Source organism: Onychostoma macrolepis, chromosome 21, assembly GCF_012432095.1.
Source record: "Onychostoma macrolepis isolate SWU-2019 chromosome 21, ASM1243209v1, whole genome shotgun sequence".
NCBI classification, from domain to species: domain Eukaryota; kingdom Metazoa; phylum Chordata; class Actinopteri; order Cypriniformes; family Cyprinidae; genus Onychostoma; species Onychostoma macrolepis.
In genome coordinates, this window is record NC_081175.1 from 16,388,335 (window position 1) to 16,404,019 (window position 15,685).

At 40.0% G+C, this 15,685-nt stretch overlaps 1 protein-coding gene and 1 long non-coding RNA gene across 2 annotated transcripts; one reads left to right on the forward strand and one right to left on the reverse strand.

Moving 5' to 3' along the window:
• The first annotated feature begins 1,285 nt into the window (after positions 1-1,285).
• On the forward strand, positions 1,286-3,268 carry LOC131528711 (uncharacterized). The gene is made up of 2 exons (XR_009267932.1): positions 1,286-1,413; positions 1,930-3,268. It is a non-coding gene; the product is annotated as an uncharacterized LOC131528711 (long non-coding RNA).
• b9d2 (B9 domain containing 2) lies at positions 3,115-4,995 on the reverse strand. The gene is made up of 4 exons (XM_058758034.1): positions 4,841-4,995; positions 4,266-4,360; positions 3,844-3,969; positions 3,115-3,757 (listed from the first exon to the last, which is right to left on the reverse strand). Exons 2-4 carry the CDS (start codon positions 4,351-4,353, stop codon positions 3,441-3,443), a joined length of 531 nt encoding a protein of 176 aa, XP_058614017.1. The 5' UTR covers positions 4,354-4,360; positions 4,841-4,995; the 3' UTR covers positions 3,115-3,440.
• Positions 4,996-15,685: the final 10,690 nt, after the last annotated feature.

Below are 15,685 nucleotides of genomic sequence, written 5' to 3' on the forward strand. Positions count from 1 at the left end.
TGGCTATTGCTATCCACTCAAGAATTAAACATTTAGAATGAAACAAGATGTTATGAAATCTTTCCTTATCAACTTTCTTATGTTACATTAAAGCCTTTTAAGGCCTGTTCACACCAAGAATGATAAGCATTAAATTAATTAGAATATTAGTGCCCACACCTATACATGAAAATGTTCTGTTTATTATAGTCGTACACTGTAGTCTCGTTGTCTGCTACTTTAAATCCCTCAGTTTTTTTGTTTTTTTTTAATGTTGAGTGGATTATGTTCTAAAAGTGATTCCAAATGTACTGTTCTTCTGCGTCGTTATAGTTGTAGTGTGGACTTCCTTATTCTTGTAGAATTAGAAAAATGATTACTTTATATTTCAAGGTCTGTTCATACCAAGAACATTACATATAACGATAACTATTAGGGGTGGCACGGTACATGTATTCGTACCGAACCGTCATGGTACGGACATCTAGGTTCGGTGCATGAAGCCTTACGACGAATACAAGCAATTCAGCCCCAATCCAGAAGGGGGCGCCTGCAGTAATGCAACGCTGTTTGATAACCGCTAGCGCCAGCAGAATAACAGCGAATGCCGAGTTGCGCACTTGAAAACAAAGCCCCCTAGACAGTGACCATGTGCTGATTCTGAACACATCTCTCACTGACAAGGGAGTATACTTTAAAGGCTTGCGCACTCAACTGTTTGCGGAAAGGAGCTTTGTGCTCGTTTATCCTACCTCTCTCATTTGTTACAAATCCAAATATTCCATAATATTTCCATATTTGCGATGTAACGTATCTGAATGCGAAACTATTATTTATTATGTAAATGCTAGGCTTTGTACTTCCGTCGTGTTCCAACGGTGACACAGAGGCGCGCGCGCTGATGTTAGGTTCACTTTATTTTATTTTGATAAAGTACCAACTGCGCTGTCAAGTTAGCAATGCTGGAACTGATGTGTGTGTGTGCTCCGGCGCGATCACTTAAACTGTTTCCTTATACCAGCAGAATCAACTTTAAACACTTATTGTCTTGTTAATAATCACTGTATAAAGGTCTGCTTTTATTTGTGTACACAAACAGATTTTATGTAACATGTAAAAAATTGTAATTTGCACTACTGTACTGTCTGTTCAAAATAAATGAAAAGAAACGGAGCATAGTAGATTTCTTTTTCCCCCTGTTGTACCAAAATCGTATCGAACCGTGACATCTGTGTACCGTGCCACCCCTAACGCCTGTTTGCGGTTTTCCCCCGCACCCCTGTTAACGGATCAGAGCGTTCACACTGCACGCGGTCGCGGTCCGGCAGCGCGTTCCAGGAGCTGTGAGTCTGCAGCAGTGCAGATCGTTTCCGCACTGAGTCTATTTTTGCTGTGCTGCACGCGCTGAATTAAAGGGACAGCGCTTTTTTCACGGTAAAAATGAACATGGATTGACATGGAAATGTAGTAATTTCACAAAAAATAGATATAATTAAAGTCTACTGTGTTTCACAGGCTTTTTGGCTAGGTTTAAAACAAAGACAAGTGCACTTTTAGATAAACAAGGCAACATATGCACTTGTGTATTGTGGAGGTAGAAAAACGAAGTTCTTTAAGACCCGCAGGACTGTTTGTAATAAAGATGCAAAATGCACGAAAGCCGACTGTTTCTTTCAGTGGCAAGTTTTAATTTGAAATATTTGTGAAAAGTAGGATATATGCAGTGTTTAAATGTGTTTCCACTTGCTTGAGCAACTTAATGTACAAATCTAGAAGCCAAATGCATTGAATACATTGTTTATATTAATTGAGTTTAAACGTGAATATGTCAATGAACGATTGTGTAAATTGTACTGTGATAAAACTACACTACAATGTGATCACTACAATGCTGAAAAAGCACTTTCAGTAGGCTAACAACGTTTGGATTTGAAATGTTGTGATTAACAGCCCCGGATCAGGAGCGGACTGCAAACGCGTCCTGTGTGAAAGCACAATGAGTCCGTGCTGCTTCTGCACCGAGTACTTAACGGACATGGACCGCATACGCACTGCAGACGGAGCATGTGTGAAACAGGCGTAATAACTATACGATGTCCACTTAATACGGAACTGCCACTGGTCCTTGACAGTTATGGAATAGGTGGGTGTATTCTGGGACTTCACCTTCTTTGACGTGGAAATGTTTTTTCTGTTGTTGTGCTGAACTTTGACGCAAGTATATCATGGCCTTTACTTCCATCTCATGTGTGAGTACACATGGTTTTGAACATATTAATTTATTTGTATGTAAAACTTTTTTTATTTAGTAAGAAATTAATGAGGTTAGTTGGGTATGTTAAGGTAACAGTTAAATGGCACAACACAGAAATTATGCTAGGGCTGCAGTTTATCTGTTAGAATATCTTCCACATCTTGTGTTTACAGAATGCAGACTCAATTCCCAAAGGAGGTATCCTACTTTCAACTCTTAGAACTCTTAGAAGAAAGCAGCAAGTTTTTAACAGCAAATTAGAAGAGGTACCAAAAATTATGACAACTACACTCATCAACTTCAAAAAAAAAAAAACATCCCCCACCCCCCTTTCTTCTATATAAAGAAACAGAATTTAAGAGAGGAACTGATGAACCTCAATAGCAGGAGGATGCAAAACAGTGCATTAAAATACTCTTTAACGCCCTTTCGAACCAACATTTCTGAAACAGGATGGTGTCAACAATTTCACCCCTTCAGAACAGTTGATATATACACTGTTTGTGTATTATATATATATATATATATATATATATATATATGAGTAGTCTTTTAAATATTTTTCCCTCACTTTGACTCAGTGTAGCCTGCTGAGTGCTGATGGCAAAAATGAGCTGTGATCGTACTTGCCCTTTTGTCTTTTTTTAGTCTCACTTAAACAGTTTGAAACTCCACACAGGAAATGAGCAAAATGTGACAAAGAGCTGATTCTCACTATCTACATAACACAGAGCCTGCTACAAAATGTTACAGAAAGATGTGTCTACATAGAGAAACAAAAATAGAACTATGTCCTGATGCTATGTACTGAGCTGAACTGTGTCAGGTTTTTCTTTGACAGGCCTTTCTCATAAAAATTCTTGATGAATGACTTACAAATATTACATTTTTGAAAACTGCCAAATTTAATTGCATCAAAACAAAATAGAATTCTATAAAAGATACAAAGTGTACAAAAAGTGTACAAAATGAAATAAAAAAGTATTGTTTGAGATCCAAAGCATAAAAACACATCAGTCTGTAGAGATAAATCTATCACTCACCATTTCACTCAACTCTTTGTATAACATACAACACTTACATTCACACACACACACACACACACACCTTATATAACTACCTCCTGCCCAATTTAACAAAACATTTTACCTTCTTTTCCTCTCCATATATCATAGACCTGAAATGTATGACAACCTGCAGTCCGTTCTCAACTCTCCACACCGTATCTGTCAAAGTGGCGCAGAATAACGCACAGCTCTAGTTCAACTGTGCCCATGCCAACTGTGTGGAGTCTGTATCGGTCTGTGCCACTGTAGATGAGATCTGGCGTGCGCAGCTGTGGACCTCCTCCGACAAACATCTCAGCAAGTTGATCCTGCCAGGGTCCTGCCAGCGGTCGCCATGTCACGCACTGCAGACGATGCTGTCCTGGGCTTGATGGTACGTGGATATAACCATAACCGTACAGCTGGCATCGGCCAAAAGAGTCCTGATGCCACACCTGGAGATGAAGCTTTGGCCATCCTAGAAGTAGAAAACACCTCTATATATTAACTCATGCTTAAGTGATTATAAACTGTTTCTGCAACACTAAAATACAAGACGAATACCTTGTAGGCCCTTTGTAGTGTAGTGCAAATCAATGGGATGACTCCAGTATGCCATGTCCCCAGTTTGAGGCATGTCCACCTGGGTCTGGCCTTCCTTCAGACCAGAAAGAAGTCTCCATGCTCCTCCTGAATGGCACAAAGTGAAAAAGGCTTTAGTACTTCATATTAAAGCAAACTTTGGCATGTCAAATAAACATTAAAATAAAAATTCATAACATAAAAAAACATTTAAAAAATTCTTTACACTATTAAAATGCAAGACAAACACAATAATTGCAAAATTATTAAAATACAGTGATTTTGCATATTTCCCTCTACTTCCTCTACTTTTTTTAAAATTATCATGACATCCCTTTAGGGGTCTGTAAAACTTCATTTTTTAACATAGTATAAAATATTTTATAATAAAATAAAAAGGATACCTGCGTGTACACCCCATTTGCAGAAAAGGCTGTTCTGTGGGAATCCGGTGGCCCCGATGATTTGTCCAATTATATGCAACTCTGCCATAAGAGTCCTGAAATATAGAAGTAGTATGTATGTTAGTTATCACATCCATCAGTTCAAATGCCCAATTTCATAAAAAAGTCCAATTTCATACACTGTATTAGCATACACCACTATTCATAAATATTTAGATTCATACATTTTCTAACAAATCGTTCTTTTCTGCTCCAACATATATCTTAACCATTTCTGTCTACATGTTTGTGATTAATTATTCATACTGTATCTTTCTTAGCATTAACAAACTTTAAAACGTCATACTTCTCGGCTATAAACACATTTTAAAACTCTTTACAGGTTCTTTAGATGCATTAAAACAGGTTTAGATAACAGCCTTAGGTTTCAGTTAAGTCTTACTACAGATAACGTTACCTGGTAACTAGGGTAAATTAAAACTAGCAGATCGCTAACGGGAGCTAATTAGCGACCCATCTGCACTCGTTTCACAACTCCATTAACAAAGCAGAACATTTACAATTCACACACGTACCACAATCACCGCAATCCATTCATTGATCAGCAATGCTGGTAAAAATGAGCTGATAAAGCTAATCCAGTAGCCTTGTTCCTTGTTTACAGCGCCTTCCTGTCGTCAAGGATGATTTCCTTAGCAACTCACTTCCTCGTGCCCTGTGTTTGAGGATATTTTTAGTTTGACAAGGTTTGTAGCTGCCATCTAGCGGCCCGTGCTTGTGTTGCATTGCAAACTAGGAGGAAGAATAACTGATGTGTTCTCGTTCAAAACTAATGTAGGCCCTGTGTCCAGTGCTGGGAAGGTCACTTTGGAAATGTAAAAGGTTACAGATTACAAGTTAATTTATTTAGAAATGTAATGAGTAGTGTAGCTATGTCAATTACTGTAATGTAACTGATTACATTCTTTACTTTTACTAATTTTACTTTTTTTTTCATTTTCTAAACTGTTAATCGTTTTGAAACATTTAAAGCAGGCAGGGTTAACCTTACAGTAGTACTCAACACTGTTTACAGTCAGACTTCTCAAAATCCTTTATTCACTTTAATTAAGATTATAATAATTTAATTTTAAAGCAAAGCCACCACTTTAGGACCTCTTTTTACTTTGAGATCATTCTGAAGTTAAATACAGATTTTAAATCATAAGATATTTTATAGCTATGATACTGTTTTTGAAATCAAATCTTTGCTTTGATATGACAGGAAACACTGGCAATGCCTTGTATATGCCTTGGAAAAAAACAGCTAATTTAAAAAATAAAGCATATACATAAACCCAAATAAGAAATAAAACAGTTATCAGATATACATGTGTCCTATTCTGTGTCCTAAACTCCTGAAACATTGGTGTTTCATATTTTAGAGCAGTCAATGCAATTTTGTAAAGAAATCAATCAAATCTGTATGTGTGTGAAAATCGTTAACACTTTCATAAGTAACTGTGGTTTAATTACACATTTTTTCTCAGTAACTGTAACAGATTATTAGTTACATTTATTTTGTAGCCTAATTAAATAACATAATTCTGTTACATGTAACTAGTTACTCCCAAACACTGTGTATGTCCTAATACTAATATTGTATGTTACATAATAGGCTTGCCTTTCAAAAATGGAAACACCTTTCCTTCCCTTTCTACAAAACATATTTATACATTTCAATGTGTAACAAGCACTTGAAAGTTGTTAGAATGCATTGCTTTTTGTTTGTTTGTTGGTTGGTTGGTTATTTTCTTACTATGTGGAAGTGACATTAAAGCAGAATTGAAATTTTTAGTAATGCTAATCAGTTATTTTTGCTACTTTTTAAATGCCTTTTATGTATGGAATTTCGTTTTTCTCTGAGACTTTAGTGTTAAAATTTAAAAACCCATATAACGTGATCATAAAAATCACTAAAATATTAGCATAAATTATGATAATCTAAACAAATGCATAATCATTGTAACAATTTATGAAAACATAAACCTTTCTTTTAAAAAAAAGTGTAAAAATGACTTAATGACATACACCCTTACGAAAAAGAAGTTTATTAAAGTGTGCAATTAGTATACTTTTTTTAAACGAAAAATAGGAAAGTATACTTTTAGTTTACTTTTTATGTACTTCTCAGAAATTGGCTTTATGTATTTCTCAGAAATACTTAAAATGACATTTAAGTATACTTGACTTCTACTTAGAAAAAGTCTAAATATATTTGAGCTATACTTAAATCCGTGTTTTCATTGTAGGGGGCGCTAGCACTCATCTTCTTTACAGAATTTCCACACAAAAAAACACAAGTGAAGAAGAAAAAGAAACAACAGATACTTCCACATGTAATCTAACACGGTCATCTGACATAAAACAGAATCAAAACAGTGTAACGTTTTGGAATAAAATGGATTATTCAATAAGAATAAATTTTTTATTTATGAAACTTACCCACATTCAAGTGTTTAAAAAAAGAATGCATGAAGCTAGAATATTTTTTTGTTTGTTTTTTGTTTACAAGCAGATACCCTGTTCTTTCTTTGGATGTTTTGTATGTTCAGATATTCATATAACAAAATATATACAAATTTTGGCTTGCATTTTTAGGTCCTGAAATTTAACATAGTTGTTTATTTAAGCTGTGAATATTTCAATTCAAACTATTTCACACACATTTTCATAATTAAAAATTCAACAATTCATGTTTACCTTCCAGAATTCACTTCCAAAATATTCAGTCTGTTTAAAAATACGATGTATAATATTCGACAGGCAAATTTCGGTCATTTTATTTCACTTTCCAAATTCGCTGCCACAAATTCATTGGTTAAAATTCGGCAGAAAATTCAGCGTTGCACATCCGTGAGCCGCAGGAATAGCAGTAGAGCACCGATGCATGATCTCCAGCTGATGTCAGCCGCTCACCAGCAGGTGGCGCAAGCCGCTGTTGATGAAGGCCATATGTGGATCAAGTCATTCATTTACAAAAACTGATTTGCAGAAATGGAGCAAGCGCCAAGTAGAAGTATTGATTATCGGGGGCCAGTATAAACATGTAGAAATGCTGATTGTGTGTATGTTTAATTCAACATCTTCGCTGTTTCCCGTAGCCTACATGCAAGCAACTTTCTCTAGCACAAAGCAGATTATAATGCTCTTTTACCCAACACTGAAGTACAGAACTAACATTACATCTGAGGAAAACATATATTGCTTTCGGTTGTTTAGTTTCTGTAACTTTGTATCATGGCTTGTGTGACACTGTGCTGTAATACTGGGGTTCCCCTCATACATCACACTCCAGGATTCCCCAACGACGTGTAACCTGCCTCAGTGAACTAATACAGTGATATAAGACCTCAGATCTCAGAATACACTTTATTGAAGATTATGCGAACTATATACAGGCATGCAAATGAGGTCAGAAGTTGCTTTCCCTTACCACTGATCTATAGAGTCGACAGTCCTACAAACATATCAATACCACGATTAGTTTTAACAGTAAGCAACCACTTTATATCGACATAAAAAATGAGTTCAAAAAAATGACCGAAATTTGCCTGTCGAATATTATACATCGTATTTTTAAACAAATTGAATATTTTGGAAGTGAATTCTGGAAGGTGAATATGAATTGTTGAATTTTTAATTATGAAAATGTGTGTGAAATATTTTGAATTGAAATATTCACAGCTTAAATAAACAACTATGTTAAATTTCAGGACCTAAAAATGCAAGCCCTGGAAATACAAGGCATTAAAATGCAAGTACTGTTAATTGCAATGCATCTTTTTTTTTCGATTTGTGGAATTCAGCATGCTTTATGTTTCAAAAACTATTGTCATTATTCTGCTTCCATAGACATAGTAGTATACGTAAAGTATGATGTAAAGTTCATTTAAAGAAAACTTCCGAGTTAAAGGTATACTTTTATATACTAGAAAGTGGGCCAATTTAGTTCCAAGGAGTATTGAAATAGTACACTTACAAGCATACTAGTACACTGATATTTGTATACTTACTACATTAAGTATACTTAAAAATATACTTGAACTTCACTTAAGTATACTTAATAAAATAAACTTGAAGTATACTACTTTTTGGTAAAGGACAGTAATTTGTCTCTCAGCTGTGATGCCATTTCCACCTCGACTAAATATGTCAATAGTAAAGTTTTTCAGAATTTGCTGAACTAGATAACAGTGCAGTCAAGATTAAACATGAGACATGTGATGAGAAACCCTCAAAAAGTGTGAAAATATAATTAATTTTGTGCATTTAGGATACATAAAATGCTATGGGTGAATATTTTGGCCTAAATTCTGCAACTTATATGACAGCTCCACTGAAGTTCTACTTAACATTTATAACATTATAACTGTTTATTTTTTTCCTTCTGTTGGCTTTAGTAGAATGTTCCATACGTAAGAATAGCTATATTCATAGCATGATCATGTGTGTTTTTTTAAATAGTGAAGAAGAAAAAAGGGTTTATTTCAAGTCTTTGAATAGATCATGTTTATCTTTTGGAAAAAAAAATGTCACTACACATCAACTTCTTAGAACGCCCCCTGAAGATGTGATGATTATTTAATACTTTGATGTTTACACAGCACACTCAATAACAACATGTGCCAAACATAAGGTTCTCTTCTCCCTGTGGCCTAAAGAATCCACCTCAGGTAGACACTAACGCCACATCTCAAACCCTCAGAGACCACATTTGTACAAACACACAGACAAATAGTAAATATTTAATGAGACTCATAATGGAAACACAAGGGACTGTGTGTGAGTGGATTCTGATGTAACCTCCAAGATTGACATGAGGTGGTTATGAGAGTTCAGATCAACACAATAAGTGCATATCCTATTTTGAAGCACACAATAACCATAGTAAAAAGTATTATATTTAAAATAGGCCAACATTTATTTCATACTTAGTTTAAATCTGTTAACTGATTTATCGCTCAAGAATTCCTGATATAAAATTCAGAATTAAACTTTATTTGGAGTACTGCTTGATCACAATGCACATTTAATGACGCTTAAATAGGGTGACCATACGTCCTCTTTCACCCGGACATGTCCTCTTTTTGCAAAAATCCGTCCGGCCAGTATTTCATAATCGCCCAAAATGTCCAGGATTCGGTTGTTTTGTTAATCCCGCTCCCGCTGAATTTCTGACCATTGCCGCCTGCTCCCACAACATGTGTTTCGCTCCCGCGATTTTCGTGTCCACTCCTTTAAACATTCTAATATTGTATATAATTATGGCGCATCAGGGAGCCGCTATCTGTATGCGGTGTATTTAAATATTTTTGAATGATCGTTTGCGCTGTTTACTTTCACTTTCGATTTCGCGATCACACACACTCTGTGTAAAGGGAGCACATCTTACAAGATCAGATATTTTTCAATGAGCTCAGGATCTGTTGAGCAGCAAATACTCCTGCATGGTCTTGTCAGTCATTAGGGGCCAAGCACCGAAGGTGCGTAGGCACCTATTGTAATCGTTAGCGTTCTTTTTTTCTTCCACTGGAAAGTCTATGGCAGCCCATAGAACCGCTTGCGGGAAAGTTGTGAAATTTGGCACACAGATAGAGGACAGTCCCAACATTAACCATAGCAAATTTGGAGTTTCTAACTCAAACTCTGTAGCGCTACCACTTGTCCAAAGTTGCACTCATGTTTATGCTAATAACTTTTGAACCGTAAGCCACAGAAGTAAAATTATTTTTCCCTCTAATTCCTTGGCTCATACCGAGTCGAATGGACACCAAAACTTGTAAGACGACAAAATTCAAAACTTGTAAGGTTTAGTTTTTTTGCTATTTTTAATTGTTCGTAAAAACCTACTTTTTCGAACTCGTCCTAGGCCGTTGCACCGATTGTCACAAAATTTGAACCAGATCATCTTCAGACCATGCTGGCAAAAAGTTATGGAATTCAAGTTGATTAGTCAAACCGTTCTCGAATAGCGCACAAACAAATTCTACGAAAAGCATGCAAAAATGGATGTGAGGCTATATCTTCGCAACAGTTTGGCATATTGAGACCAATCTTGGTGTGTTATGAAAAACATGACCTGAGACTACCTGCAGTGTTTCGGCGCTGTGCCCCCTAGTGGTCAGGAGATATGAAAAATGCATATTTTTGCTAATAACTTCTGAATGGTTTGGCCAAAAATCACAAAATGTCTCCGGTTACTATCGTAACCTTGGTTCCCTGAGAGTGGGAATGAGACATCACGGAGAAATTCTCCGTTATGGGAACTCCTTCCCTTCCAACTTTTCCTGAAGTCCTATTGGCTCACGCCAGTCCAAATGACTGGCCAATTGTCGCGAAGTATGCAAATCGCATGCAAATACTGACAAGCTGAGAGGCAGTATAAAATGCGGTGCACGCGACAATTAATTCAGAATCGGATACTGAACGTTGCTTAGCTGGTCGAGCTCTCAGGGAACCGAGGTTACGATAGTAACCGGAGACGTTCCCTCTCATGCTTTCACGAGACATCACGGAGAAATTCTCCGTTATGGAAACGATCAATCCCGCCGTGAGAGAGGCTACGAGCAGCCTGTACAAGTTACCCACTCAGCGAAGATAGAACACACACACAATTCCCACCAATAGCGACGCTTGTTAGGCGGGCTCGCAGCTGATAGGTGGCGGTAAGCCAATGAACGTCTAAATCCCAGGTATATGAAATTTGCATATCTGGTCAGTAATAACGTATGCTGTGCTGAGAAACAGGGCAGAAGCAAAACAACACAGCATTGTGAGGCGCTGCATAGAGATAACTTAAGCAGCAGAAAACACATAACATTATGATGGTACACCAAGCGAATTAGACATTGAATAACTAGAGCTGCACTGAGTACAGGGCAGACAACAATAGCATAAAGGGCTACGCAGAGTATTTACTGTGCGAGGCAGCAAACTCACATGAATAGAGGTAGCATAAACATGAATCAGTCACTCACCGATGGCACTTAGGAGGCCAAGGACTGAATGTCCAGCTTGTAAAACCTGCCGAAGGTATTCTAAAAAGACCAGCCGGCTGCAAAGCATATAGTTTCCTGAATAGACATACCTCTCGACCATGCCCAGGAGGCGGCGATAGCCCTTGTTGAGTGGGCCCTAATGTGAAAGGGGCATTCCAAACCTTGGCTCGTACAAGCAGCCGTGATAGCGTCCACAATCCAGTGGGAAAGCCCCTGTTTTGATACGGCCCGGCCTTTCGCACAACCAACGTAGCACACGAAAAGCTAGTCAGATTGCCGAAAGCTGGCCGAACGGACGATGTAAATCCTCAAATCACACCGAAATCTGAGCGTGCGCATCATGTGAGGACGATGACTCAGAAGACAGGGCAGACAGCGAAACAGTCTGAGTTCTGAAGTGGGTAGATAGTGATTTAGGCACGTAGTCCGGTCTCGGCCGGAGAGTGACGCCACAGTCACCGGGTCCTGTAAGGATCCACCCGCTAGTCCAAACAACGGAATCCAGCGGCCTGGTCGAAGGTTTAATGCATGTTTGGTCTTTTACTTGCGCTTCTGAATTTATCAGGATCTAGTTTCAACTTTAGTCTAACTCCGTGCTTGATCTCACTCCAATTTCAAGTGATCATTAAATTTAGACAATATTTATAATTAAACTGATCACAGATATCGATTGTGCATTAATTTAGGTATTTGATTATTCCGAAAATCCCATACTTTCAATTATTCGTTCATTAGGGACCAGGTATCGCATAGGAATTACACTTCGGCCGATTTTTTTGTGAATCCACGGACACAAACTCGTCAATTCTGAACTTACTCAGAGGGTGCAGAGTGTTATAATACCTTTAAGTGAGCTGCGCCTGCATACTCATAACAAAAAGTGTAATTTTCCTATAACCACGAGAGCTACACCGTGTTAAGCCAGCGACAGTCAGAAATCCAAAGTCTCCTTCATGGTGCTCCCCATGGTTCATCCATTAGTGCTTTGGTGTGATCTGTCCTGAACGCAGATTTGTGGAAATACCCCTATCATTAATCTACTAGAAAAAATGATTTCAGAAGAGATCAGAATAAATCAAATATAACAATTTATTATTAGTCAGGTAAACGTATCTTGCAAATTACATAATAAAACAATAAGAAGCCAATTCAAAAATAAGAAAATACATAACATCAGTTGTTCAAAGATGAATCTAAGAATAAAATGTTTACCTGGCTTCAAGAAGAAGATACATAGTATGGAACATATTAAATACCCTCCACACTACGGGCTGATCTGGCTACAAATCGCCCTGACTGATTTGCAACTTTCCCTTAAATACTACCAGAACAAAAGGCCCATAAACATTTATTCTCTGCCCCAAAACAGATTAGATCTGTGTATGGATGATGAGAAGCCTCAGTAGGAGCTGTTCTCGTGCCCCAAATGGTCACACCTGTAGAGCAATGTTTATCAGGTTTTGAAAGGAGACCGCCCCCACAACAGAAGCACAAAGTTAACTTAAGTTTCCAATATTTCCCATAATATAAGTGACTACTGTGAAATTGAGACCATTTTACCCATCGCACCAAGATCTTTAAAATGATACCAAACATTAAAGGGTTAAGATCATTAATTCTTAAGATATAGTAAATATTTATGTGAGAGTAGCAACTTGAGTTCTTTCAGTCACCAGTACTATGAGTCCAGGGGGGAAGGATGGGTGAATGGACCAATGATCAAATGGTCTTCTCTCAGATCTTCTTGTCTGATTAGAGAGTTTATTGTCTTGCGGCATGACATTTGCATTGTAAGGGTTTCTGGGTGTTTGGCTTCACAAAGAGATCAAAGGCTGATTGAAGAGATTGTTTTGTGGCCGGACATTTGCATTGTAAGGGTTCCTAAGTTTTGGTTTCACAAGGAGTTATTTTCATAAAGGAAATAATTTCACTCCCTACAGTCCGAAGCGAATAGTCGCTGTCCACAGAAAATGCGTGTAAATACCCTATGCGCTTAGCCGAAGCGAAGGCAAGAAGAAGTGCACTTTTGAGAGATAGCTCCTTCATATCAACAGATACTAAATGCTTGAGTGGTAGCTGTGAAAGAGCTCTTAACACCACCTCTAGGTCCCAGGGCGGGGCTGAAGGCGGGCGCGGGGGATACAATCTCCTCGCTCCCTTAAGAAAACTCACCACCAGCGTGTGCCTACCAATCGATTGCCTGCCCAGCGGGGAACGAAACGAGGCAATCGCGGCCACATAGACTTTCAGTGTTGATGGTAGAGATCCACTATCCAGCCTGTATTGTAGAAAACAGAGAACATCTGACACGGATCAAGCAGCCGGGTCGATATGAACATCACGGCATCATTTCACAAACACTCCCTATTTCAGAGCATACAAACGCCTTGTAGAGGGTGCCCGGGTGCTCAGCTCCTCTGATATCCCCGAAGCAGCCACATGAAGGCTCCACAACTCCGGGTTCGGGTGCCAGACCGAGCCACTCACCTGAGATAGCAGATCCTTCCTAACGGTGATCGGCCAGGGCGGCGCCACCAGCAGCTCTGTCAGGTCCGGGAACCAAGGATGGTTCGGCCAGTTCTGGGCGATGGGTATCACCGAAGCCCCCTTCTCCCTGATCTTGCATAACACCAGTGGCAGTCTACTGATTGGAGGAAATGCATACAGCCTGGCTGCTGGCCAGTGCGATGTCAGCGCATCCCCCTTCAGCGGAGAGTGAGACAGGGAGAAGAACAGCAGGCAATGCGCATTCTCGCTCGTAGTGAACAGATCCACCTCCGCTCTCCCATAGCGGGTTCAATCATCCGAACCGACTCGGGGTGCAACCTCCACTCTCCTTGGACTCGAGATTTCAGCCAAAACTGCAGCTGGCGCATGTAGTAAACTGGCCAGTCTGAAATGGCGCAGGGAAGACAAAATGGCGGCCAAGCGCTCCCGAGAGAGGCGAGCGTGCATCTCCAGCGCTTTTAGTCGAAGCACACTCCCAGAAACGTTATAGACTGACTCGGGCCGAGAATGCTCTTACACATATCCACAAATAGCCTCAAGAATTCCAAGTGACGAAGCAGTTTGTCTAAATGGCTGGCTGGCGTGTCCCGTGACTGAGCTAAGATCAGCCAGTCATCCAAATAATTGAGAACGCGTATCCTGCTCGCTCTGAGGGGGGGAGAGAGCTGCGTCCATGCACTTCGAGAAAGTGCGCGGGGTCAAAGCCAGCCCAAACAGAAGAACAGGGTACTGGTGCACTGTGCCCTCGAGAGCAAACCTCAGAAGGCGTCTGCGGTGCTATCTGAATGTGAACGTACGCGTCCTTTAATTCCACAGACGCAACCAGTCCCCAGGGCGAATTTGCGCCAGGATCCGTTCCAGCAATATCATCCTGAACAGACACTTGCAGAGCGCTCTGTTGATGGGCCTGAGATCTACAATCGGGCAGAGTCCTCCATCTCTTTTGTGGCACCACAAAATAGCGGCTGTAAAAGCCCCTCTCCAGCTCGCTCACCGGAACTCGTTCTATCGCTCCTTTTTCGAACAGGTTGCACAGCTCTTGTCTCAGGACCAGGGCATTTCGAGAAAATGTTAAGAGACTGCACCGCACCGCTGAAACAGGGTGGTCTGCGTCTGAATTGAAGGGCGTACCCACGCTCTATCACACCGAGTAACCAGCGTGAGATTCTCGGAATAGTTTTCCAGCGCTCAGGAACTGACATAGCGGCTTTAGCAGCTTGGTCGTTGGATGTGCCGGCGAGTGCTGCACGGCTATAACCCGTGTGGGCAGCGGCTCTGTACCGCTCTGAGGCGGGGCGAGCGGCGCTGTATTGACTGAGTGAGGAGGAAAGAGCTCTTTTGCGCAAATGTATGCATTTTAATGAACATACACTATCACACCAATTTGAACAATTTGAGACAGCTTGCAGGCTCCCCCGCTGGCCGTGGTGCCTCTTCCTGGGTCTCTTTACACTTTTCCCCACACATCCAGCTCCTGGTGAGGGGCAGCAGCGCTCGTGGGCCTGACGACCCTGCACTGCGATGAGCCATGCGCCAAAGAAGACCTTGATCTTGTGGTCTGCTGCTCTTCAACCGGTGTGGGCGGCGGGGCCGAGCAGAGCCCGATCCCTGTGCAGAGCTGCAGCAGCATCTGCACTTGTCACTACAGACTCTGACTAGGCTATACGACCTAGTTGAACACCACTTCGAAAAACTTTGTAGGAACGAACGTTTTTCTGCTTAGGGGCATCAGGTGACTCCTCACCTTCGTGTGCTTTTCTGCGCAGAGGCATCAGGTGACTCCTCGCCTTCGCGTGCCGGGGCATAATGTGACTCACTGCCTCTACACACAGCAGCCGCTGATGCGGGGCTGGTACCGTGTGAATCAAAGAC

Bases quoted from the DNA above. Each gene is read 5' to 3' on its own strand.
- b9d2 (XM_058758034.1), bottom strand. From the start codon at position 4,353: ATGGCAGAGTTGCATATAATTGGACAAATCATCGGGGCCACCGGATTC. The intron at 3,970-4,265 runs GTATCCTTTTTA...TGTGCCATTCAG, and splicing joins CAAATGGGGTGTACACGCAG to GAGGAGCATGGAGACTTCTT. The intron at 3,758-3,843 runs GTATTCGTCTTG...TTCTACTTCTAG, and splicing joins CACTACAAAGGGCCTACAAG to GATGGCCAAAGCTTCATCTC.